The sequence below is a fragment of the Hippoglossus hippoglossus genome, chromosome 13 (assembly GCF_009819705.1).
Source record: "Hippoglossus hippoglossus isolate fHipHip1 chromosome 13, fHipHip1.pri, whole genome shotgun sequence".
Lineage (NCBI taxonomy): Eukaryota > Metazoa > Chordata > Actinopteri > Pleuronectiformes > Pleuronectidae > Hippoglossus > Hippoglossus hippoglossus.
Genome location: NC_047163.1, coordinates 3,359,850 through 3,385,451, shown reverse-complemented (window position 1 = coordinate 3,385,451; position 25,602 = coordinate 3,359,850). Strand labels below are relative to the sequence as shown.

The 25,602-nt window shown below is 44.6% G+C and overlaps 2 protein-coding genes across 6 annotated transcripts; one reads left to right on the top strand and one right to left on the bottom strand.

The window, feature by feature from the left end:
* Window positions 1-152: 152 nt before the first annotated feature.
* Window positions 153-11,479, top strand: hnrnpul1 (heterogeneous nuclear ribonucleoprotein U-like 1). Of its 3 annotated transcripts, none has more exons than XM_034603464.1 (16): window positions 153-318; window positions 780-1,047; window positions 1,832-2,320; window positions 3,048-3,261; window positions 3,411-3,484; window positions 4,071-4,210; window positions 4,680-4,779; window positions 4,895-5,007; window positions 5,139-5,405; window positions 5,698-5,820; window positions 5,904-6,032; window positions 8,205-8,373; window positions 9,148-9,417; window positions 9,634-9,776; window positions 9,883-10,107; window positions 10,548-11,477. In XM_034603464.1, the coding sequence occupies exons 2-16, from the start codon at window positions 816-818 to the stop codon at window positions 10,662-10,664; spliced, it is 2,805 nt and encodes a 934-aa protein (XP_034459355.1). In that variant the 5' UTR covers window positions 153-318; window positions 780-815; the 3' UTR covers window positions 10,665-11,477. The 3 variants fall into 3 exon arrangements, with proteins under 3 accessions (XP_034459355.1, XP_034459356.1, XP_034459357.1); XM_034603465.1 differs by having other exon boundaries at window positions 157-206; window positions 782-1,047; XM_034603466.1 differs by lacking the exon at window positions 153-318 and having other exon boundaries at window positions 778-1,047; window positions 10,548-11,479.
* Window positions 11,480-11,553: 74 nt separating this feature from the next.
* Window positions 11,554-24,792, bottom strand: rasgrp4 (RAS guanyl releasing protein 4). Of its 3 annotated transcripts, none has more exons than XM_034603471.1 (17): window positions 24,334-24,792; window positions 18,822-18,994; window positions 17,383-17,494; window positions 17,110-17,172; window positions 16,863-16,994; window positions 16,584-16,725; window positions 15,588-15,761; window positions 15,383-15,499; window positions 14,694-14,969; window positions 14,524-14,604; window positions 14,164-14,268; window positions 13,944-14,053; window positions 13,677-13,827; window positions 13,551-13,587; window positions 13,294-13,413; window positions 12,989-13,191; window positions 11,554-12,835 (listed from the first exon to the last, which is right to left on the bottom strand). In XM_034603471.1, exons 1-17 carry the CDS (start codon window positions 24,348-24,350, stop codon window positions 12,725-12,727), a joined length of 2,124 nt encoding a protein of 707 aa, XP_034459362.1. In that variant the 5' UTR covers window positions 24,351-24,792; the 3' UTR covers window positions 11,554-12,724. The 3 variants fall into 3 exon arrangements, with proteins under 3 accessions (XP_034459362.1, XP_034459361.1, XP_034459363.1); XM_034603470.1 differs by having other exon boundaries at window positions 13,282-13,413; window positions 24,334-24,790; XM_034603472.1 differs by lacking the exons at window positions 17,110-17,172; window positions 17,383-17,494; window positions 18,822-18,994; window positions 24,334-24,792 and having other exon boundaries at window positions 13,282-13,413; window positions 16,863-17,000.
* Window positions 24,793-25,602: the final 810 nt, after the last annotated feature.

Here is a 25,602-nt window from a genome sequence, read left to right as displayed (position 1 = left end):
GTTTGAATGTTTATCAACGAAACATAAAATACACGAAAGAGAAAAGTCGCATAATACACGCGCCTGTGTGAGTGTGAGTGTGTGTGAGTGTGTGCGCGCGCAGGTTTCGTGCTCCAACGTCCGGTTTGAGGTGTCGACGCTAGGGGACGCTGGCGACCCTCTCACACATCTACCGCTGCTGACCCGCGCGACTGGCGAGAGAGGAGGTAGGCCGCGACCCGATTCCTGCTTTTATTCCGCACCGCAGCGCCGCTAAAACCCGCCCGGGCGACGTGTGAGCGCCCGCGAGCCCTCGGTGCCGAACGCCGAACAACCGTCGCGGCTCTCGTGTGTTTTCTCCCTCTTTACGCGCAAAAGCTACTTTGTCCTGCAGAGCGGTTGGCCGGGCGTTAGCTAACCTCAGGGTGCTAGCAGCGTTAGCCTCGTAGCGGCAACCTGGAGGAGTGTGGGGGGGGGCAGGACAAAAACAACCACAGCCAAACGAACTGTTGATTGTTTCGCGCGCGCGTGTGTGCGTGTTTACTCCGACACGGCGGAGGAGGTGAGATTTAAATCGTTCGTGGATCTGCGGGAGAACGGGGGGGGATCGTGTGTTGGGTGTTGTGCTCCTCCACCGCTGTTATCTTAGCTAGCCGGCTAACGTAGCCTGTTTGGGCTCCAGACTGCCGCGCAACAGATATCGATTTGAAAAGTTAGCAAAGACGCGGGTGTTGTTAGCTCTGCGTGACCGCTCTCCGCTTCCCTCCCCCCCTCCCCCCTTTTTATTTGCTTTGCTAGAGAAATAAACTTGCAGACCAGAAACGCCCGAAAACACGATGAGTGTTGACGTGAAGAAACTGAAGGTGAACGAGCTGAAAGAGGAGCTCCAGCGCCGCGGCCTGGACACCAAAGGCCTGAAGGCGGACCTGGTGGTGAGGCTGAGATCCGCGCTGGAGGCGGACTCGCCGGATGATGCTGCGGAGCCCGGGGAGCAGGCGGGCGACGTCGGCCGGGACTTCCAGGACAACGACGGAGACGAAGATGGAGATGATGCGGAAGAAGAAGCAGGTAAGCCCCCAGTAAATAAGTTCCTGGAGAGGGATCTGTTGCTTTCAATAGGACAGGGGATTTAAATAATCATAATAAGATGAGACAAAACTTTAGAGATCCACACATGCAGTTGATACAGACAGGTTCAGAATGATAAGAGAATAAAAAGATGCAATATAGGACAAATTAAATAAAGTATTAACATTATATACACATTTCACTCTAGTGGTTTGTATAGAACTGTTATAAAGTGAAGTGCAATGAAGTAGAATGAAAAAATGTACATAAATATCAGGACATATTGTGATGTGCACATGACACAAATGTGCAAAAAGTTTTTTTCCTGTTAGAAATAGTGAAAATAGAGAAAAAGTATTACAGCAGTTTAGATATTTATATATATGTATAAGTATTCATACACTACAGTTTTTATTCATCTGCTGCCACCTGGTCCTGTACATATATTCTTCATTCACCTTAACTGTACATAATTAATGTCTGTATTAATTACCTCAATGCACTTAATGCAGTTTTCACAGCCGTTATCCTATTCCAGAGTAGTCACATAGACTACTCTCACTTTATAAGTTTAGTAAACTGCAAAGTGAACTTGACTTTTTCTTTTTAACCCCATACAACCTGTTGGCAAGAAGTCACTCAGGTATTTTCAGTGACTGCCCCTTCTACCTGTTGATTTGTGTCTGTGAGAATACATTTGCAGATAAGAAGGAAAGGGGAAGAGTGCATTGTTTATGTTCTTGAGGGAGACCTTAACGTTTTGAATCTCCCTTTTTATTTGCAGATGCAGTAGAGGATTTGGATGATGATGATGATGATGATGGTGGTGATGATGATGATGCAGAAGATGGGCGTGTTGATCCAGTTGATGGGCGTGTTGATCCAGATGATGGGCCTGCTGATGCAGATGATGGGCGTGTTGATGCAGATGATGGGCGTGTTGATGCAGATGATGGACGCGATGATCCAGAAGATGTGGCTGATGATGGAGATGATGGGGTTGATGATGGAGACGATGGGGTTGATGATGGAGATCGACTGGCTGAAGCTGACGATGCTGCCCTTGAAGAGGAAGATGAGGGAAGAGATTCAGGCGGTTATTACGAGGAAGAGGAGGCGGACGGCGAGCCCTACGCAAGTCAACCAGCATCAGACTCGGGCCACAGCATGCCTGACTTCACAGCAGATGTTGATATACACAAAGCTGACAATATGTCTGAGGAAACGCCTGAACCTGTGCCTGAACCAGAGGGGACAGCTGAGAACAAACCAGGTGATTTAACCACGGACGTTTTGCTTCAGGTGCATCATGTGGGACTGCAAATTTCACTTAAACTTTTAATGTTCAGTAATTAAACTAAATAAGACGTAATATTCCCCACCAGGGTAGTGAAGATGGATAAAAAAACAAAGTTAAGAGAGAAACTATATCCACAGCAAAGATTTGCAGATTTTTTTATTGGTGACAGAAATGTTACTTAGAGGATGGCACAAGTCATAAGTATTTTAATTACCTAGTTAAAGTTGGTATACAGTTTGCCCTGCTCTGTGGTTGCCTACTTCTGAATTGTTAAAATGGGTCAAATACAGAGGACCACTTAACCCACAGCTGCATATTAACAGTTTCAGATGTAGCAGAATCCTTTTTAGAAATTCAGACAGTTAATTATAAACTGGTTGGTGTTGCCAAAATCAAAATGCAGTTCTGCAAAGAAATATAACAGCCTCGGGCTCAGTTAATACAAAGACCCAACACACTAATTACCTGTGCCCATGTTTGAACTCATCTCTCCTGATTTATTGATTAGTTTCAGTGTGTAGCACCTGTTGATGTAGCCCAAAGACATGAGGGCAACACATTGGAAACATCTCTTTACTACATTGCCGCCAACAACGCGACAAAATGTTACTTACTGCAGATACGTTTTTTTATTGCAATTGATTGTAATGTAGTAACACTAAACAAGTAGCTCACTTTCATTGTTCATTTATAACTTCAGAAGTAAAAGTGGAGATCAAAACCGAAGAGGATCCTGAGCCTGTTGGGGACGGACAGCAGGAAAACCAAGAGACAGAACAGAAACGCGACGAAGATGACGCTGCTCAGGTCGAAGAAGTCAAAATGGAATCCGATCGAGGCAGAGAGCACAGCCGCAAGAGACCATATGAGGAGAGCAGGAGCTACGGCTATTACGAGCACCGAGAGGACAAGAGGTATGTGCATCATCAATTGTGATCTTTTAAATCGATGCTACCTGCTGGTGTTATGAATTACCACAAAAGTACGTTAGAATCAACAGCAGAATAAGTGAAATACATGTAATTGAAAGTGTCTGTTAACATCAAACTCTGTGGTTGTACAGATCTCGCACACCACAACCTCCTGCTGAAGACGAGGAGGAGATCATAGATGACACTCTTGTTACCATTGACACATGTAAGTAAAATGATGAGATCTGTCTTGTTAATACCTGGTGTTAACATGTGTAGTGGGTGATCGGATCTCACCGCTCTATGTACCTCAGACCTGTCATTAGAATGCATGTGCACATTGGCCTCGAGAGAGCAAGCAGCGGAGTCTGTGTGTGTGTGTGTGTGTGTGTGTGTGTGTGTGTGTGTGTGTGTGTGTGTGTGTGTGTGTGTGTGTGTGTGTGTGTGTGTGTGTGTGTGTGTGTGTGTGTGTGTGTGTGTGTGTGTGTGTGTGTTTGTGGTGTTTTCCTCGGGTTCTGGGATCATCAATAAGCTACACAACTCTTTTATATAATCAACCGCTCATAGTGATGAATTTAACCTGGGACAAATGTGATCACTAGAAGTTTCCACTGTAGAATTTAGTCGGGAGGAGGCGGAGCGAGATTTGTCGGAGCCTTCTCTTCTTCCGACAATGATTCCTTGACAGAGTAACTCTAGATTATATTTGAAGTGGAGGCTGTTTGGCTGCATTCACACCTTTGAGCTTAGATAACTCATTCACTTTACAGCAGTACATTTATTATGCAAATTAAATTTTGGCTTCTTTTCAGACAACTGTGATCTGCACTTCAAAGTGTCCAGAGATCGCTACAGTGGATACCCATTGACCATCGAAGGCTTTGCTTACCTGTGGGCCGGAGCACGCGCTTCCCATGGCGTCACCCAGGGTCGTGTGTGTTATGAGATGAAGGTAATATACACAGAATGAATATCCTCCTCTAGTAACTAGCTGGTTTTTAAACTTGACAGATAAAACTACTCAAATGGCAGATTTTTCTGAAGGAGCTAGAGCATTTCATGTAGCTGCTGTGAATAAACCATTTCTGCATATCATCTCCACACATGAAAAATGGTCCTTGATGCACAAGGCTTGCTGTGTTTAGTAAATGGTGTATGAGGAGCTCCTTTTGTTCGTTTCTCCTATTTGCATACAGTGAGCTATTGGAAACTAACATGGTTGGACAGTCATTATACAAATGAATCAGGAAACTGTTACACACTGTCGTGACCATGAACTCAATCATAACAAGAAGTAAACGCATTCAAGATCGTTAACTACCTTCTAGTTGCGTGACTGGTTCCATGTTTATGGTATCAAAGATTTCCTGAAACTCGTCTCTTGGCTTGTGTTTGACCGGATTTTTCTCTCAATACTTCAGATCAATGAGGAGATTCCCGTGAAGCACCTTCCCAGCAGTGAGCCGGATCCCCATGTGGTCCGAATCGGATGGTCCCTCAACCACTGCAGCACTCAGCTTGGTGAGTGAAGCAACTGTCCCAACAATTGAGATGTTGTTTTGGAATGGATGAATGAATTTGCTGTATCGGAGATCTGTGTTCTTAAATAGAAACGATGCATTTTGTCATGTTTTAGGTGAGGAGGCCTTCTCCTATGGATACGGAGGAACAGGAAAGAAATCAGAAGACTGTAAGTTTTCAGACTACGGGGAGAAGTTTGGTGAAAACGACGTCATCGGCTGTTACATTGTAAGTTATGGCAACAGCAATTCAACTATTTCATTTTGTTTTAACATCGTTTAACTCTTTTTTTGATCATTTTGCTTTGGTTTGGTGGTTTTAACTAATCTTTATGAATTACTTTCATGCTGTCATTGTAGGACTTTGACGGCAGTGAAGGGGTGGAGATGACATATTCAAAGAATGGAGTGGGGTTGGGTGTGGCTTTTCGGACAACCAAGGAGGAGCTGGCAGGTCGTGCCCTGTTCCCTCATGTGCTGGTGAAGAATTGTGCTGTTGAGTTCAACTTTGGACAGAAGCCGGAGCCTTACTTCCCCCCACCAGAGGGATACACCTACATTCACAATCTGGGGATGGAGGACAAAATCCGAGGCACAAAGGGACCTGCCAGCAAATCTGACTGCGAGGTAGGCCAGCACTGAAAAGAGAGAATCATGTATCTGATGAGCACAAAACTATTAAATTGAGACTGACACAAAGAGATAAAGCTCCTAAGAAAGATATTTACTGCTTTTCAGTTTGTTTTTTTATTTAATTTTATATATATGTTTGAACGGATCGATGGAATAAGAACAAAATTCTACTGATTGTAACTTTTACATCCAAATAACTTTAGATTTTAGATCACACGCGATGGATTTTTAATAGGAACTGGACTTAACTCAGATTTATTTAATTTCTTCTGTCACCTGTTTCCAGATTTTGATGATGGTTGGCCTCCCTGCCTGTGGAAAGACTACTTGGGCCATCAAGCATGCCCAGACCAACCCTGAGAAGAAGTACAACATTCTGGGCACAAACGCCATCATGGACAAGATGAAGGTTGGTTTGAGCCACCGCCCGAACAACACGCACACAAACTGTTGAACAGTCTCTTCACTGCCGTTTGTCCGTTTGTCCCGCAGGTCATGGGCCTACGCCGCCAAAAGAACTACGCCGGCCGCTGGGACATTCTGATTCAGCAGGCCACCCAGTGTCTGAACAGGCTGATCGAGATCGCCGCCCGCAAGAGACGCAACTACATCCTTGACCAGGTACTGCCATCCCACCCACACTCTGCTCTGATTCTCGCCATAGTCAATGTGCCCTGATGTTCACTCTCTCTAATGGAATATTTATTTATCTTTCAGGGTGGCTCTGTGTATTATAGAGTAGAAGAAGCATTGATCACCCTCTTGTCACTTGCTTGTCATGCATTGTTAAGGAAAACTGATTAATGGCTCTCATAAGTGACAGAATATTTCATGTTTTCATCCCTCCGTATATTTGCACTTGCTATTTCTTGTCATGATACAGTACTGTTTGTCTTGTGAATTTCAACAATGTACAAGTAAACCATGACTATGTAAAGATGTTGAGAAACAAGTAAGCTCTGACTGGTGAGTAAGAAAAACACCTTCTGTTGCTAATTTTAATAAGACAGAGTTGATAGCTTTTTTAAAAGCTATTTTTGAGCGAGATACATGGAGCTTTTGAGTGTGTGTTTTAATAAATTGACCCTCAAGGTAAGTAATGACTAACGGCCTCTAGATTTTCAGATCCATATCAGCGAATGTGCAAAAAGGTAGGTTGGTCTTAAATGGACACTGGGTTTTCATTGGACACTGTGAGTACGTGCAGGTGGGTTATATCTGTCTCTGTTGTGTTCTTGACTGGGACTAGAGTCCGTATGAAGATGAGGTAAGTCAAGGTAAGTGTTTTGAGGGACCTGTCAGAATAGCAAGTTATTCTTCTTTGTTCGGTTTATCGGCGGCTGACAAGTAACGTCACGGTGCATTACCGCCCTCTGCTGTGCTGGAGCACCGTTCCTGGAGGTATTTATTTGGGTCGCATGTTTCTGTAGTTTGAGTTTTAAAGCTATTTCAACTCGATGGTGGTTTTAAAACAATTTAATATCTTCTTTACTGATTGTTCCAACATATAGACATACATTTACATAAATATTATTCTGACATTAACATTGCTCTTACTAATAACTGCTGTGGTGTCATGTTGGTCAGTGTAGAAACAGCTGATTGTTGTTGAGCACTTATTTGCAGCTGGTATTTAGAGTTACTTTGCCATTGAGTGGTAAAGTGTGTGTAACATCTGGTGACAGCACATTGTCTGTTTAAATAACACAATGCAGAATGATGCTCAGTTTATTCTTATCATCTGCATGTTTGTCGTTGATCTGTATTGGTTTGAATTGTTAATTGAATCTTTAAATTAGTTGAATACAGGTTTGTTATCTAGAAGTAGTGGAAGCGGTTTCAGATTTAAATGCCCTCGGATGTGTTACAATATTTTGAATCTTCTTAAAGCAAAGTGTGGACGTGCTGCATGTTGCTATGGTGTTTGCTTTATGCTGGTATGAGTTGTTATTTAAAATTGTGGCCTCACAAATAACAATGGCGATAAAACCTCATGTGGGCTTGAGGTTTTATGGAGGGAGTTCATGTTTATGAGGCAGGACTTGTAGCGTGGTATAGAAATGCAGCTCTTTTAACATTCCCAGTTCAAAGTGGCTTCCATTAAGTTGACTAACTCCTGGCAAGATAAATATATTTCCTAAATCTCAACATGTAACCAATGGTAGTAACGCATCACCTCTTTATTAATGAGACATGTCGGTTAATGGCGGTTTAGGTTTGTGACTTTTACTCTTTTATATTCATTTTAGTGAGTAATGGAAACTGCACGACACATTTGGAAAACATTGCTTGTTGCATCATCCTAACTTTGCATTTACGCTGTTCTGTTGTGCAAATGCTTAACAGCTTGGGTTTTATTTATTGGTCACCTTGTATGGCAACGATTGTTCGAAGTAGAATTGCGTAATAACTCCAACTATATGTAAAAACATGTTTTAAAGGCAGCACAGTATTAAGAGATAAAGTTTTAATATTGATTGATCAGTACATGCATATGTTAATGTTAAGTAACTGAGGAAAGGTGCAGTGTAGCCAGTCTAGATATTTTTGGGTCCCTCTATGTCCAAAGTTAATGTCCATCAGAAGTCACCGGAACCTGGATCCACGGATGCGCAGGTAAGTCTGTGGAGTGACGAGAGGCCGTTAGCACTTGAGAAAAAACCGTAGACTTGACATCCGAGCCAAACCTCTCTCACTTCATTATTGCAGGGTTCCAGCTTCCTTCCAGTGGAAAGCCATTACAAGTAAACAATAACAAACAAGCTTCTACTTCTTTCTTGTCACCATTGCTAGACAAATGTATATGGATCAGCAAGGAGACGAAAAATGCGTCCTTTTGAAGGTTTTCAACGCAAGGCTATTGTAATTTGTCCCACGGACGAGGATTTAAAAGAACGAACATTAAAGCAAACCAATGAGCAGGGGAAGGATGTGCCCGATCATGCTGTTTTAGAAATGAAAGGTAGGAATGCTGTGGAAACAACAAAACACCAGATCTACTTTTTTACTTTTTCTATGTGTTGTCTCTAAAATCAAACTTGGAAGATGCCCCCTACCCCCCCCTCCCCCTCCCCCCTATCATAGCCTTTGGCCAGATATCAGACCTGGACATTATTTAAAAAAAAACAGCCCACATGAATTTAATTCTTACTTTTGCCCTCAATCTGCCACATGCCATTCAGCTTACTTCTGATGCACTGCAAACTGAGACTCTGGCCTCGCTGAGCTCATGTAACCGTAGAGATAACGTTACACACTTGGGCTTCCCCCTGAAAACGATATTTCCAAATGGCAAACTTACAAGCAGTCACATGCTGGAGTTGTTGGAAGTTAATTTGTAATAAGCGTTACATCAGCTGTCCTTGGTTTGCAGTGCTGTTTCCTCTTCTCACCAACCTTCTAGTTGTCCCCTTTGTGCCCCTCCCCACCTCCTCCGATGTCTCCTCCCTCCCCGTGTCTGCTTAAACAAATGTTTCCTCCATGTTCCCCTGGAGGTAATGTTTGTTACCTTTACCCCGCCCTCTGCTTTCATCTATTTGCTCGTACTTTCTTTATGATTCCCACTGACCCTGTATGGTACTAATTATTTTTCATTTTGTTTTCCGGTGGTGTGGCTGCTCTGGTCCTCACTACATCCCTCCCCCACCCCTTTCTTTCTCTCTCCTCCTCTCTCCATCCGTCTCTTGCTGGATGGGCTCTCTCTCTCCTCCTGTGGTCACCTCTGTCACTCTCCAAGCCAACTTTACTCTCCCTGAGGCTTGCGACTTCCTGGAGGCGGTGACGCACATTGAGCTGCCGCAAGAGGAGGCTGAAAAGCTGCTGAAGCAGTACAATGAGGAGGGCCGCAAGGCTGGCCCGCCCCCTGAAAAACGCTTCGACAACAGGCAGGGTGGGTTCCGCGGCCGTGGCGCCAGTGGCGGTAGCTTCCAGCGGTATGATAACCGTGAAGGATCCCGCGGCAGCTACCAGAACCGCAGTGGAGATGGAGGCAGTGGCTACAGAGGAAGTGAGCACTACGTCCTATTTGTTTCTGATCTCTTACAGCCATAGCATTTTTTAAATTCAAATCACGTATTCTTCTGTAAGATGATCACCTCGTACAAAAGTTACAGCTTTTATAGGTGTTTTAAATGCTAAGCTCTGTGTTTTTTGTAGTAACAATATGTAATTGTGTGCATTATACTGTATATTACTGTTGTAACATAATGTGTGTTCATGGCAGGCTACAACCGTGGCAGCTATAACCAAAGTCGTTGGGGCAACCGCGACGGAGCGTCTGATTCACGCAGTGGATACAGCCGCAGCCAGCCGTCGGGAGCAAGCTACAATCGCCCGGCTCCTTACAAGGGGGGAGGATACAGCCAGGTATTTACCATCACCTCTTTGACAGTATGAACGTTTAGAGATGATAAAATGATATAAAAAAACAACGTATTAAATGAATCTCTTCAACTTCTTGTTCCACCACCAGGGCTACAGCCAGAGCTACAGTCCAGGGTACAGCCAAGGCAGCTACAACCAGAATTACTACGGCAACTACAGTCAGTACCCAGGATACAGCCAGAGCTACAGCCAGACACCGACCACTGCACAGACCTACAACCACCACCAGCAACAGCCACAGCAGCAGCAAGCGCAGCAGCAGCCACAGCCACAGCAGCAGCAAACACAGAGCTACAACCAGCAATATCAGCAGGTACTGTTGAGTTCCTTCCTGCCTCTTGTCTTTAGCTTTGACCAACAAGTGATCATCCACCAACATGTGCTGAGGGAGGGAGTGTTTTTATAAAAGTAAAAGACCTGATGCCAAAGGGGCAAAAATGGAAATGCTGGGACAGCGTGAGGGGAAAACTGTGAAGTTCATTATGTTACATCTATTTAATCTTCTGTATGATGGGAGCACGGGTTCATGTACTGACACACAAACGTCGCTCTCATGTTCACTTTATGGACAATGACGCAAATGCGCATGCAGCAAATAGCACTACACACAGACACACAATGCACACGGAGCTAAACACTATCTAGTTAGAGATGTGTATTGTTTCATAATGAAACCATGAGGACGGCCTCAGTCTGGATAATTAAACAGAAACACTGAACGTTCTCACCGTTGTTTTTCTCTCTACCCCCCAGTATGCTCAGCAGTGGCAGCAGTACTACCAGAACCAGAACCAGTGGAACCAGTACTACAGCCAGTACGGCAGCTACCCTGGACAGGGCAGCCACGGCTCCTCCTCTGGTTCCCAGTAGCTTTGCCCCTCATCTGTACCTGCATCCACCTGTGTCCTAAACACCTCCGACCTCTGCGGCAAATTGATTTTTGTACAGTTCCACATAAAGTCACCACCCATAACTGTGTCTGTGTGGTTTAACACAGTATCATGCATTATTCACAGATCAGTATACAGTTTAATGTCTCTGCATTTATCTTTTGTTTTTACTGAATTGTCTTACTCTGAGCAGGGACTGTGAGGTGGTAGATGATAGGTATCAAACATTTAATGAATGTTATCTATTATGCATTGAATGTGGACGTCTGTTGAACTTCAAACCCCCATTTTCTACAGGTTGAAGAGGTGATAGTTTATTTCAAGGAGGCATAGAGTGAAAAAGTGACAGGGCAGGAAAACGCAGCGAACCCTGAATAACTTCGTGTATTGAGAAGCTTAACAAAAGAACAAAATTGCATGCTTTTTACCATCAAGACCCCCCCCCCCCCTCTCCCCTCTCCTTTGTCTTGCTTTTTAATTTTCAGTTACCAAATGAGAACATTTTATTTTTCTCTGATAGAATTCAAACCATTGTGGAACATTTTTTTATAGGTGTTGATACTGTAGTATTTAAACATTAATCCCATCTCTGATTGAGAAGATCTTGCCACTTATTGTTGAGTAGTTGTATGTGCATTTTTTTTTTTTTTATCACTTTGTGATTGCTGTTCATTGAATCCAGTAGTTTAATCAAACCCACTTTTTTCTACCTGAAAATGAAAACCTGATATTGACAAGTTACCCAAATTGTCTTTTTGTCTTTATACAATAAATGCAATTGTATGCGCCTGTAAATGTTTCACGTTCTCCTTTTGTGGTCAAACACGACACATGAATCATGATTTATTATTATTATCGGTGTATTTTTTTTCTCATTTTCAACAAAATTGAAATTGTGAACAACAGACAATAACAACACATCGAGCTTAAAACAAGACAATTTTCGGAGCAGACGTAGTTCCAGTGCAGTCCTGCTGAACCCCCCCCCCCCCCCATGACCTTTTCAAGAATTCTGTAATTCAAAAACTCTGGTCAGGGCAGGAAATACATTTTTTTTTTTGCTGCTTGCTAATGTGGCTGATGGATTTAGAGTTGAGTTCCGCTGAGAGAAGACACAATGAACCGGACTGGTTGTTGTGTCTGAACCCGACCCAAGCCTGATGTTTCCCTGATTACAAGCACACGTGGTGTAAAAAAATCAAGTAGAAAACACAGCTAACGGGACCGAACCCGACCTGGACCTGAATATCTCTTCAAAATGTTGTATCTGAACCCAGCCGGACTCCGGTCGGGGATCCACACGCCACATAGACCAGGCTCCACGGGCTTCTTTCAATATTTACCAGCCAAACTAGTGGTGGACGACATGAACAAACTTTTGTGTAATAGCAAATAAAAAAAGAAACATTTTCAGGAAATTTCATAGAAACCAGATGAACAATGCCATGTTAGTTTTTTAAAACAAAACTGCAATCGAGAGTTACCATAAAAAAAATAAAGGGCTGCAGTGGTTTGACGGATTGTCAGACCAAATAAAACCAGAGAGAAAGAAACAGACCATCGTCATATCACCATCATATGATCCCAGACAAAGTTCTCCGATACTGTAGCTGCCAGAGTTAAAATTTATTTTAACTAATATGTTGAAGTTAGTGTTAATTTCCGACCCTGAATGTAAATTTCATATATTTGATCAGGAAACAGTTGCGTGTCTGTAGGTTGTGATTCTGTGAGTGATCTTCTGAGGTTGTGTAGAATCTTAGCACCAGAGAACCAAGGCACGAGTTCGAAAAACAAAGTGAGACGTTTCATAAATTACAGTAGAATCGGATGTTTGAAGCCTGAACAACTTGACAAACCAACAAGACTTGACAGAAATAAAATTAAAAACACACGTGACGAACACGAAGGAGTCCATTTATAACTGCTGGCCAGTAAAATCTCTTGAGTTCAACACCAGTCCGACGCAGCTCTGTCACACACGTGGTGGCGTCTGGGCGTTTTTGTCCGTGTGGGGAAACGTTAGGAAGACGCGAGCGCTCAGTCCGGCTCTCTGCTCTTGTCTTTGTAGAGATGCAGCTCCTCCATCTTCTCCTGCAGGAAGGAAACGGGCATGGAGCCGCCTCGGCTTCTCGGCGGCAGCGTGTTGGCCTGGGAAACAGAAACGTTTTGGTTCTTAGCAGGATTATGCAAAAACTACTCAACCGATTTCGATTCAATTGTGCGGAGGGGAGGGACATGACACAGGAGAAAAAAACACGTGAAGTAAAATATACGATAGAATCCTGTCAGGTCCCATCTTACCCTTTTGTCTGGAGATCCATTCACCAGAGTGTTGTGGTTGTTTCCCCTCTTGTCCTTTTTCTGAGGCGTCCACACGCCGGGATCCGTCTGAGTGGAGCGGTCCGACAGCGAAGAATCACTGCTGTTGTTTTTCCAAACCGAGGAGCCCTTGTCCTGTTCCGTCTCGTTACTTTGGGGGAAAACAAAGGTCTCCTCCTCTGAACCTGCCACAGAACATTCGACATTAAGTGTTTAGGGTCATTTTACAGGCAGGGAGATGTGTGTAGTGTGCGTGATGAGGAGAACGGACGCACTCCAGCTATTGCCTTTGGTTCTGGAGTCAGGGGCGGGGGTGCAGGGACAGGACCCGGTCGTGTTTTTGTGTTTCTTCAAGCACTCCATTCCCACCAGGTTTCTGCAGTGTCTGTGGCAGTTTATCCCACAGTCTGAGGGACAGAGAGCAACAGAATGTCACAAATCAAATGACATTCACAAGGCAGCAGAAGATGCGACTGGAGACTGGAAAGAAAATAGTTTTTCGTAATTTGGCTGAACTGAAATCTTGCTTTTGGTCTGATCCTACCTTTACAGTGGTAGCCCTGTTTGATGACTCCCCACAGCTACAAGAGAACACGAGAAGTCATATTAAAGTTTGTTTGGCCAAAGAAAAACCATAACACCCCAAAAAAACGTAAAGACAAATACTGACAAAGCCTCCACACGTGTCGCAGAACGTCGGCCGTTTGTACGTGGTTTCGTGGAAGTTGTGCACGTCTCTGAAGTTGTAGCCCAGCTTGGCACATATGGACATTCCCCTCATGAAGTAAGAGGTGATCTCCTCACGGCTGATTTGTCCTTCCCTGGACAGACAAGTGCAAAAAACAAGTGAGTGAGCGAGCTGAGGTTTTTATAATCCATTCACCAACTCATCTCATTTCATCTTGGCTCTATTCTGTGCCGGATGCAGCTTCCTCACCTTTCGGTTTCGTGGGTGCAGAAGGAAAAAGGGAAGTTGGCGGCAATCTTCTCAAAGTCCTCCTGTGAGATGTAGCCATCTTGGTTCTGGTTGTAGTTTTTCATGATGGACTGCAGGGGGCAACAGAGCCGTCAGATATCCCGCAGCCTAGTTCTGCTTTAAGCCTGACAAGTAATAAGGAAGTGAAAGAGCGGAGGCTGCTGCAGAGCCTCATACTCACATCCACCATCTGTTTGACGTGTTTCGATATGGTGTCGGGGTCGAGCCTGGGGTTGACTCCCGAGCCCCACTCGGCCACCACCGGAGGTTTCACCGGAGCTACAGGCTGTGGAGCGACAAGATGAAGATAAGAAACAAGAAAACAAGAAAAAAGAAAGAGAGCGCACACCCACCACATGACACGCTTCGCCCCAACGTACGGCCCTTTGATGTGGCCGACTTTGATGCAGATCAGCACCGAGTGTGTGCTTTTGTTTTGAACTTTAGTTTTACACCTACAGAAAGTACATGCGTGTCCCTCCTCTCGTGAAAAGGTTAAAGCAAGTGTCACGCTGATGTCTTTAAAGAGAACAAAGCTGACCTGGATCTTCGGGTTCCTGGGTTCCTTGGTGTACGAAAGTTCATAGATCTCATCTTCGGTGTAGTATAAATCTAGAGAAAGCTGAAGCATTAAAAGAACATAATTTGAGATGTTCTTAAGATGTGGAATCTTTTTTTTAAATCTGAGAACTTGTTGTTTTGGCCTCGTACCGTGAGCAGGTGCAGGAGGTCTTTGTTGGCCTCGAAGGGCGGCGTGCAGCTGTGGATGGCCAGCAGGTCGTTGATGTTGCTGTACAGGTGCTGCAGCTTGCTCAGGTTGATCTTGTCCCCGTCGATGTAGTCGGGCAAGGCCTCGTTCAGCGAGATCAGATCCTTCAGGTGGACACCCAGGATCGGCACCTTGAAGCCGCTGCACTCGTTGTAAAGGCGCCGGTAGTTGCTGTAGTTGCTGCGCGAGGAGAGCAGCTCCGTCATCTCACTCAGGGCCTGGGAGAGGAAAATGAACGAGATGCTCCTGTCAGGTCTTTACAGCTCGTTATTTAGACTAGGACTTAGTGTTTAGTGTTCAAATATTCCTTTTAGGGTGTGAATTGTGTGTTTTCCCCACATTTAACTAACTCAATTAACTGAAAAATTTAAACAACAAAACAGAAATAATCCTCAAGAGGGAGAAGTTGTTCCCCTGCAAGAATGGAAAATGTTGCCTATAACAAATTAATTCTCCAACTTACACTTGTCAATAGACACAGAGAGATTCAGATAGTTCCTCACAGAGAAAGTAAGATGTAACAGGTGAAACAGACACGAAGCCAGGAAGGAGATTGACTCAAGACCGAACATTTCCATTTGTGGTGTCGTCAGCCCCTCTGACTCATGGTTTTGTGTAATAAGTGAAATACCTTAGTGACGTCAGGAGGCAGCAGGTTGGATGTGTCCTTGAGGCGGGAGATGGAGCTGTGACACAGGCCTCCGGTTACAGCCATTAGAGTGTTAAAGTTTTGCAGAGACCGGAGTTTCTACAGAGGAGAGACAAATAAAGTCATCTCGACCTTTTACCGAAAACAAAAAATCCACGTGAACCCAGGTTTTTAAAGGAGATTTTACCTGAGCCACGTGGATGAACTTGGTGAAGACCTGCGCCCTCTGCTGGGCCGTGTGTCTGCTGAGGATCATCAGCTGGACCCACTGCGAGACGCCGTTGCACATCATGACCGACCGCTCCAGGGCGGGGTTGTCCCTCACCGAGCCTCGCACCACGTAGCTGCGGTAGTCCATGAACTGGCCAATCAGACAGCACCGGGTCAGGGCTTTGACTCAGGTGAGCAAGGGAAGCAGAAAACTGTCTCCAACACATAACTCAGCCACTTTCAGCAGTTTCACCGACCGGATAATTGTAGTGAAACGCAAAACTAGGTCATGAAGGAGAAAATTCCTCTTCGACATCTTGGAAGGAACGTTGCACTTGACCTCTCTCACACTCTCCCTGTATATATCCAGAGCCTCTTTCTAATGAGACGTGACAGCAGGTTGGAGTCTGGAGATGCAGGTTTTCATAAGTTAATGGATTAAATGGATTTGTTAGAGAGGCTCAGTTCAGTTGCTCTTATCCACTGGATCTTTCTTTTAAAATGCTTTTGCTGAAACTCCAAAGTAAGTTGTGCTACAGAAGATATTAAACACCAGATAAAGGAATTCTTTACAATCTGACGTTCTTCTTACTGACACCACAGATCAATAAAACACTGTAAACTCAACGTCACAGTCATTTTATTTTATGTCTTTGTTTTCCTTAACTCTTAGTGACAGAGAGGGACCAGTACATTTTAAATTAAATTAATCTTTGAGAGTTTGATTCCCTCAAAAGTTTCTCAAATCATGTTTCCACTAACAGTTGCTCCTGCAGTGTGACGTCTTTCTTTATCAGGGATCAACTGGGACATTTGGTATTTTAATTATCATGTGGTCAGTTAAGCGTGTTCTTTAATCTTCACGGTATGTGCTTTCACCTATTGTGTTCGTCTTTGGAGCGGCAGCTTTGCAGTAAGTAACGGCGACATGATGAATTCTCATGAAGGAAATGAAGTTTTCTGCTGAACTTACTGAAACGTTACAGAAGTTCTTGAACTCCAGGTAGCTGATGTGCTGGGCCATTTCCTCCGGCTCCATGTGGTCGAAGATCAGAGAGACCTTCCTCTTCTTCACCGAGGGTGAGGGTGCCTGGGATGCATTCGCATGAGGGCCTCTGGGAAAAAGAAAGCCGGGCAACAGGACAAAAATAGAAGGGATTTTTCTATTTATAGAAAGACGTGTTTGAGACGTGGCCAAATAAGCAAAGTACAATTCCTCCGGACGGTGAATCAAATCAAAAACACGTCTCACAAGCAGGAGGAGTCGATGAGCTGCGACTGCGTCTCCTCTCCGTCCGACCGAACCAGCGCCCACAGGTCCCCCATGGTCTGCTCAAGCATTGGGTCTGCCTCGAACACGGCCGGGAACTGGCTGATCCACTGCCTTGCCACCAAGCAGCACAGAAACCATGTTTACTACCCGCAAATAGAGCAGGATAACCAGTTCTGTCACACATTGTGTCATACAACACGCTCATGTGCCTGGTGCCATTACTCACCTGACAAGGTGGCAGATCTGGGCCCGTCTCTGTCCTCTCTTGTCCAGCGCACCGTCCTTATAAGTGAGCCAAGGAGTCAAGGATGTTAACACACATGCAGATACTGCACAGCACCACACCAAACACCAGCAGGGATATATACTTCAAATCTGCTCTGGCGTCAAGGAGTGCAAAACAAAGCCATGTCTGTTTTCTGATCTGATTAATGACATGTGATTGGGAGCAGTGCACCGGTTGGCCCGGCGCGCTGCACTGAGCGACAGCGGAGGATATAGGGCGAGAAGTTTCTGGGCGAAGGTCTGAGATGGAACGACCCAACTGTGCATCATCAGCGTCACATGGACCAGCTGTGACCCTCTGGGGCTGGACAGCTTCCCCTCGGAATCTGCAGGAGAAACACGGCAGCACGTCACACCACGAGGATTAACGTGGTTCAAAACAACAACAAGAGGGAAAGCACTGCACCGGGCCTCATTAGGCAGCCGGTTCAGCTCAGTTCACTTCAGTGTCAGATTCCAGAATGAGTTTTCTTCAGATGCTTCGTTTCTCTGTCTTCATTTGAAGATGAGCAGCTCAGGTGTGACTGTGTGTGTCTGTTCACTTAGAGACACAATGACAAGCTGCACTGTGGTTTCCCTCCTGTTCACTTTACTGGACCAGGTACAGACGACTTTGACCTCAATAAACAAGAAGGAAATACATCTAAACATCCACAGCTTTTTCTTGTGAAAGGAACGTTTCTCTATTTTTGATCCCTCTTTTTAACCCAATGTTTTCATGAGCATTAAACTGAAAACACTATGATACAGCTGTTTGTCAAAGTAAAGTGACTTTGACAAATAAAACATGAAACAAATATGCATCTAATTTTAAATCTTCTCATCATACGATATGTCATTGTCTCTCACGGCATTTAATTTAAGTTGCTGCTAAAAGGGAACAAAGACCAAAAATAAGACTGACAGTTGCGTGGGTGTAGGCGTCACTACTCAGGGTTAACCTGACTGACGCAGCGTTTATCCTCCGTCAATATACTTTTCATATTCACGTATGCGTGTGTCTCTCTCTCGCTCTATTAAATGAAACGTGTTCATGCATGAGATCCGCTTTAAACATGTAACACTGTGTGTTGAGTTTTCATGTAAATGCCTTGTTGACATTACTTGAAGGATAAATTTAGAACGACCACTTCCTCCAAGTGTTATGTTGACATTCAGATATTTATATATTTGTGCATCTCTTGTGTTCATTATTATTTTTACCGTTGAAGACAAACCAGGATATAAATTGTGTTCAGACATGTTGCTGAGGAGTTTTTCCTCAACAGTAAATGACAAACGCTCTGGATGCCAGGGGACACCTAGGCATGTTTTTGTGATTTGGGTGAAGTGACAAATGAAGAGGGTTGAGACTTCAGAAACAGAGGGAGCGAGGAGAGAGAGAGACTCAAATAGTTTAACAGTGCATGGGAATAGCTAGTTGGCCTCTGCAGCCCAACAGAACAAAGCTTGATTGTATGAGACTGGTCTTTGTTTCCCTCGCTCGCTCGCTCCCTCCCTCCCTCTCTCTCCCTCCTTGTCAGTCTCTCTCACCCTGTGTTACCCCCTTACTCTCCCTCCTCGTCCCTCATTTATATAACCTGGTTGATAAAGAGTGAAGACACATGACACAAACTTTGGGAACACATGCAAACGCATGAGACAGACACTGACCAAAGCAGTTCAGGCAGCGCTGTATGAGCTCATCCAGGCTGGCAGCGCTGGAGCTGGAAGGGGAGCTGGGGCTCTGCAGGGCCCGGCTGATGTCCTGAGGACTGGGACATGTGTTCCTCCTCCGCTGGACCAGTTTCCTGCTCTTCAGCACAGCAGGGCTGTCGCTGGATTTCCTGAGAGAGAGAGAGAGACAGAGAGACAGACAGGGGAGAGTGTGAGAGAGGCAGACAGACACAGAGTCGGAGTTTTAGAAACCTCGAAATAAGTAGAGCAGAGTGTGGTGAGTGCAGGTCACCATCTGAGTAGATGCAGTTCTTCAGATCTGATAAGCTTGTGCTAGAGTGCTGCAGTTCAATCATGCACAAACACCGCAAACAGCTCCACAGCTTTCTGTGTCTCTACCTGAAGACAGATCCGAGTGGCACTGGGTAGATCACGTACCTCGTAACATCAAATTCCATCAAGCCGATTTAAATTGCAGACATTCATAGATGTAATTTACCTGAATATCCCTAAATCGTTCCATCAAAATCCATGCATCATTCCCTAAGAAGATAACATTAATGCTGAGAAATGCCCTATTTTACAATATTATTATCCTTGATCTGCACGTTTATCTGGATCCACACCAAAACTTCACAGATTCTTCCTTCGCCCACATGTGGAAATCTGTTGTTTTTGTGTAACCTTGCTTATAAAACTACAAACATACAAACAAACCAACAAACAAATGGACAGGATATAAAACTTCTCCGTGGCAGAGGTAACAATGGTGGAACAGTTGATTAAAGGGCACAGGGCTAAATGTTGGACGGGCTTTTCATCCTCTTTCAAGATACACATATGACGACTAATGAGGTAAATAAATAAATATAATGACAACTGTAACTCATGCATCAACCTGGCAACACAGCTCAGCTTCTCTCGTGTGTTTTTAAATGCATGTGACCACTTTGAGAGCTACAAGCTAACGCACAGCAAACTGTAGCTACAGGACTCTCTGAAAAACGGACTGTCAGGCTGGAAAAGTACAATATTACATCACATTCTAATGAGGTCACACATCTACAGCAACACTAATGTGCAAGTCACTGTAATTCTTCAGGTTCCTCAGGAAACCAGATGTGGTTTCACACAATGCATCACAGTTTGTGTCACCCATGGTAACGGGGTGGGGGTGTTGTGGAGGAGACGGATGACAACGGTCTGGATAAACTGGACAACGTATTTTCAGAATAAAATAAAAAAAGAAATGAATGAAAGCTGAAGCAGAGTGGCAGTGAGTTAAGACCTTTGCAGTGAAGGTGGACTGACGGCGTGGTCAGTGCAAAAGAAAGTTCGCTCACAGACAGTGATGAGCAACGCGTTCTTTCTGCAGAGTTACCACGGACTCACTTTTTTAAGGGGTTTTCAAAGCGAGTCAAAGGAGACTCCTGTGTTTCATGATGCGATTAATGCTTCCTCTTCACATCAAGGGCTCAGTTTAGCAACGTCTGACTCTATTACACAATATCCAGTAACTGACGCTTCTCAAACTCTTTACACTTAAACTGCTCCAGTTTTGTGAAAGAGTCGAGGGAGCGGTCTGATCCCGGTTCCTCCAGCCAGGTCTCCTCAAAAAGGAGCGAAATCTTTACATTTCGTCACTGCATGTTTTGATTTCACCCCAAAAAATTAAAAATTTGCATAGCATGCAACCTGGAAAAAGTGTGCTGGTGTGTGTTCTGCAGCAAATGTGATGACATTACCAGGAAACACTGAGTTCAGAGAACTGGTGACAAGTTCCCTGAATGACCAGACTTACATCCCCTTCTCTTAACCTCTATTTGTTTGAGCACGCAAAACACACAATGCAAAGCTCAACGTACACACACGCATCCACATTGCGCACGCACACAAAAATGCGAGGTTGGCTTCATGCACGACACATGATTGGACACTCATGGATGCACACTTTCATACCGGTGCACAGGGGGACATTCACTGCTCTCCTGCCTGTACGTGCTCATCACAGCACACATTGCCCTTTTCAGTCATGCCCGAACAGTGACGACCCCAATCTCTCTGGGTCCTGGTCGTCCAGCCCCAAGCGGCGGGTTTGGAAACCTGCAGGGTGACAAACCCCCCCCCCTCTCCACCTCCTCCTCGCCTCATTACACCGACTGGCCACTGAAATCAAAACACCAACACGCAGCAGCACAGCGTGTACCGCCGCCACCTGTTTTTATGTTAGGATAGGTGAGGCCCCACAACACAAACACATGCACACCTCAGAGGGAGTAGAGCGAGAACATAACACAAACTAGAACATAACAAAGGTGACTGGGTTCAAAGTAACAGTCCGTCACAGACCTGATGCACTTCTGCAACGGATTCCAGTGAAGAACTCACACCTCTCACCACATTCTGTGACGTCTGCGCTTTGAGAGAAACTGAAGGGTTCAGTTCATCTCTTTCTCCTCAGACCCACATCATAGTGGTTTGCTGTGCAGGGTAATTTGAGATTTGAGATTATGGAATACAAAAGAGATTTAAAATCAGCGAGTTAGTTGGGAATATCAGCCTTTACGCTCAGAAGACCATTAAATAAATCTCCTTCATTCAAATAAACTGTTTTCTGTAATTAAAAAGGGGGATTTAGTATAAACCATACAAACATAACCCCGGTGGGACTTGAACCTATGATCCCCAGCTCTAGAGGCAGGCGCATTATCCACTTTGGCTTTGGGTTTAGGTACAGTGGCGACTGGCCCCCCGGTTACCCTAATAGATAGATGGACCTCAGGTGGGACTTGAACCTACAATCTGCGACTCTGGAGGCAAACATGTATCCATTAATGCTCTTAACTGCTTCAAATGAACCTTTTTTTTAATTATTGAGTCATCTACTTAACTTTTAATTGAGTAATATCAATAAATTGTAATAAAAGAAAAGCCTATATCCTATGTTTCTGCTTGATGACTCATCTGTTGCAGGCTGTAAAATACACGTACAATATGAAGATGATTGTATTTCATAAAGTGTAAACCAATGTGGTGAGTAAACTAAAATAAAGGTTCAATCTCTGACTTGTTATCTCCGTGCCCTTTGCAACCTGACGTCTGTCTCTGTGACTCAGAGTGAATCCATCTCTATCCGTCAACACGAGGAGACACGAGCGCTACTACAAAACAGAAGTGCCGTTGGGGAAACGTTATTGATGTCATGACGTCTGTGAGGGAGTTTCCCCCCAAAGTGCTGAGCAGGTAACACGCCACACCGCAAGCTCTTTTCTGTGGAAGCAGCCTGGCCTGCTGAAGAGACCAACTGTCTGCTGGTGGTAAATAATCTGCCTGCTGTAGTGGACTTCCATGCAAATCTGAGACGGAGGACAACTGTAGTTACTGTTTGGACATTTGCATCCCCCTTTTCCAAAGAGTCAGAAACCCAACGTGGGTGGATATGAGAATTTCCCTTCTTTATTTAACAGTACATCCATGAAAATGAGGGAAATTAGGTTTTTATTAATCATTACTGAACTCGGGTATGGGTCCATCATATTACACATTTTGTATGAAGAAGACATCCGACTCCTCCTTCTCCCTCCTGGCTCCTCCTTCACCCCCTTTTTCCCTTCTTCCTTCATCCGCGCTCTATTCAAGCCATTCAGGAAACAGCTTCTCCTTTTTTTCCTCTTTGGAAATACCCCTCTCACTCCCCTTCTCATCCGTGTCAGGACTCCTGGCCACAGATCCACTTCCCCCAGCCTCCTCCTCCTCCTCCTCCTCCTACGCCTCCCCCCTTTTCCCTCTCTCGCTCTCACACTGGCGGGGGGATATGCAAATTCCTCTCTTTCTTTCCTTAATTGATTAATTGAAGCCAGGGCCCTTTGAAGGCCTTGTTTGTGAGCTGCTCTTTTCCTCTTTTGCTCTTCGCTTTCACAACCTGCGTACTTGTTCCCTTCTGCATCATCTGCTGCCACAAGTTATTCAAACAGTACATTACATAAATCAACTGTTGTTGATAATCTACAGCAAATAAACTTGGGAGGAAAAACAAGAGTCCTGTGTTTGAGAGCCTGACCTGACATGTGGGGGTTAAAGCTTTATGATTGTTCCATGAATCTACCTGTGCACACACACACACACATGGGTTTGTGCAGCTATCCTTATTAGGACTTTGCATCGACTTCCATTCATTGTAGACAGCCTAACCAAAACCTTATCCCTAACCTTAAGCATGACCAATTCATTCCTAACCTTAACCTATACCCACAATTCACACCTCACCACTGACCTTAACCAGGACCTCAGACATGACGCTTTGCCTCATTAGGACCAGAGTTTGGTCCCCAACAGGTCTGCTGGTCCTCACTACGTCAGTATTAATGCTGTTAACGGTTCCAAAGAAGAAACTAAAACTCATAACTCTTATCCTTCACTTAAAATGTAATGAGTTATGTTATGACGTCTTGTTTTTTTTTATCTCAATAATGAGTAACCAGATTTCAGTCCCCACGAATGAAGTAATACCTAAACCACACACACACGTTCATCACACACTCATTAAGGTTTTATTTATGTCAACTTCATCTTTCTCCCCTTTCTGGTTTCTTTCAAGTCTAATTCATTTATTTACTATTTCAATTATTTATTATAATTTATTCTTTTCCTGTAATTTCTGTGTCTTCGCATGGTTTTAATCATTTGCACAACTTATCAGAGACCAATCTTGGCATCACGTGTTATTTCTTTACTATTGATTTAAGATAACCTCTCTCCACTGCGGCGACTCCATCAGTCAAACACAGGTAGATAATCACCTGGTAGCTCCTGCACCTTAACATTCAAAACCCATCAGTCCTCTCTTTCCAGGTAATCTGATAAGAGCTGCGGTCACAACGACAGCAGTAGAGAAAGTACCTGTGAAAACACAACTAACAAAAAACTGGCTGCTTTTCAGGAGCATCGAAGATCAAATGCAAAAAATATAGATAAGTAAGAACATGTCTGAAGCGACAGAACAGAAAAGCAGAACACAGTTCCATGGAAAGGTGAGCAGGCGGCGCTCAACAGGAACGCACAACTGTTGAATGTCAGTCAGGGCTCGCTTGTGTGCAGTACACACAAATAATTTGAGAAGTTGATAGCCTCACTGATATGCAGGTCAAAGACTTCAGCTATGACTGTGTGTGTGTGTGTGTGAGTGATAAGTGATAAGTGTCCGCAGCGTTTCTCTTCAACACAGAGTCTCTTTTCTGCAACTGCAAACTTTGCACATTAAAAATAAATTGCATTAAAACACACACACAAAGTTGCAGATAAAAAAGTTAATGCCCCAGTTTCTCTTCCACTTGCTCGAGAGCCTTTTGCAGAAACCACGGAGCCTCTCAGATAACGATAACCTCAGGGTTCACACGTCTCTGCTGCACATGAAAGTCTTGCTGCTGACACATACTCAAACCGAGCAGCGAGTGGTTGAGTGCACCAGACTCTCAGTTTTGATGCACCCTCTTCTATTTTTTTTAATTACCTCTTGGTCTTGTTCATTGCAGAGCTCTTCTCCTCAGCGGCACTCCTCCTGCACTGGTGATCCGCACGGGCATCTGAGCGTGTCCCTACAGCTCCATGGTTGACCCTACTCCTCCTCCTCCTCCTCGTCTGTGTCCTTTATGTGTTTATATGCCCAGGACAGCAGGAGCGGGCACAGGACAGAGTTGCTGCTGGGGGGTGAGGCCTGCCCACCGACCTGTCATCGACTGAACTAAACTCCCTGCCTCAACCCTGCTTATCAAACCGCTCAGTGAGTCAGTCAGCCACACTCTCTCAGCTATCTGCAGATATCTGTCAACCACAAATCAGCAGCAGAACAGACTCCACGCTCCCTCCGCCGGCGACAAAGCCGACAAGTTAACCCTGAAACACAAGCTTCAAAGTAAAGTGCAAGAGCGAGCGAAAGTCCTCCACTTGTCCCTGCAACATAAACAAGTCAGCATCTTAAATGGAGGAACTGGCTCTGACAGATAGGGGAACTCACATTAGTTTCTGTGTGTGTGCGTGTGTGTGTGTGTGTGTGTGTGTGTGTGTGTGTGTGTGTGTGTGAATGTGTGCACAAGAGGGAGGGGAGAGAGAGAGAGAGAGAGAGAGTCAGAGAGAGAGAGAGAGAGAACAGTGAAATGCAGTACCAGCAGAGGAAGGAGGAGGAGAGTTAAGAGAGAGATGGTGATGAGCAATCAACTGAGCACCATCAGTTCACTCCAGGAAGTGACAACTGCGGTTATTTGTAAGAGGCAAAAAAAAAAGAGCCACACCTCGATGTCACTTTTTGTTTTCTGGAGCATCGCATGAACTTGGCAAAAGAATCCTGAAAAGAAAATAATTTTTCTATCTCCCTGCAAGATCTGTTGACCCAGGGTCTCCCACATCACGTATATCATCCTGATTTCTTCCTTTTCTTCTTTCTCGTCACCCCCTCTGTCATTTCTCAGGGTGGCAAGTGATTACACAGGGAGGTAGTGTTTGTGCTTGTGAATGTGCCTGTGCAGCTGGACAGGGAGACTCAAAGGCATCCTTGTTTTGACGCACCGAGAGGAAGAGGCGATCAAACAGGGGACATTAATGTCCCCGAGTCTGCAGAGGTGGCTTCTTTGCAGCAGGAAGCTGACTGGCTGGCAGGGAGAGTGGGTGATATGGCATTCAAAAGCAGGGGAGAGATGCACCGAGGCACAGGGCTCCTGCGGCCCCTGCATGCTAAGTCCCGGGAAAAAAAAAAATGCATCTGGATTTGCATTAGAAAGACGAT

Bases quoted from the DNA above. Each gene is read 5' to 3' on its own strand.
- hnrnpul1 (XM_034603466.1), top strand. From the start codon at position 816: ATGAGTGTTGACGTGAAGAAACTGAAGGTGAACGAGCTGAAAGAGGAG. The intron at 3,485-4,070 runs GTAAGTAAAATG...GCTTCTTTTCAG, and splicing joins TCTTGTTACCATTGACACAT to ACAACTGTGATCTGCACTTC. The intron at 5,008-5,138 runs GTAAGTTATGGC...CTGTCATTGTAG, and splicing joins ACGTCATCGGCTGTTACATT to GACTTTGACGGCAGTGAAGG.
- rasgrp4 (XM_034603470.1), bottom strand. The intron at 15,762-16,583 runs GTAAGTTCAGCA...CTGATTGGCCAG, and splicing joins AGAACTTCTGTAACGTTTCA to TTCATGGACTACCGCAGCTA. The intron at 14,269-14,523 runs GTCAGCTTTGTT...GTCGCTCCACAG, and splicing joins CCAGGAACCCGAAGATCCAG to CCTGTAGCTCCGGTGAAACC.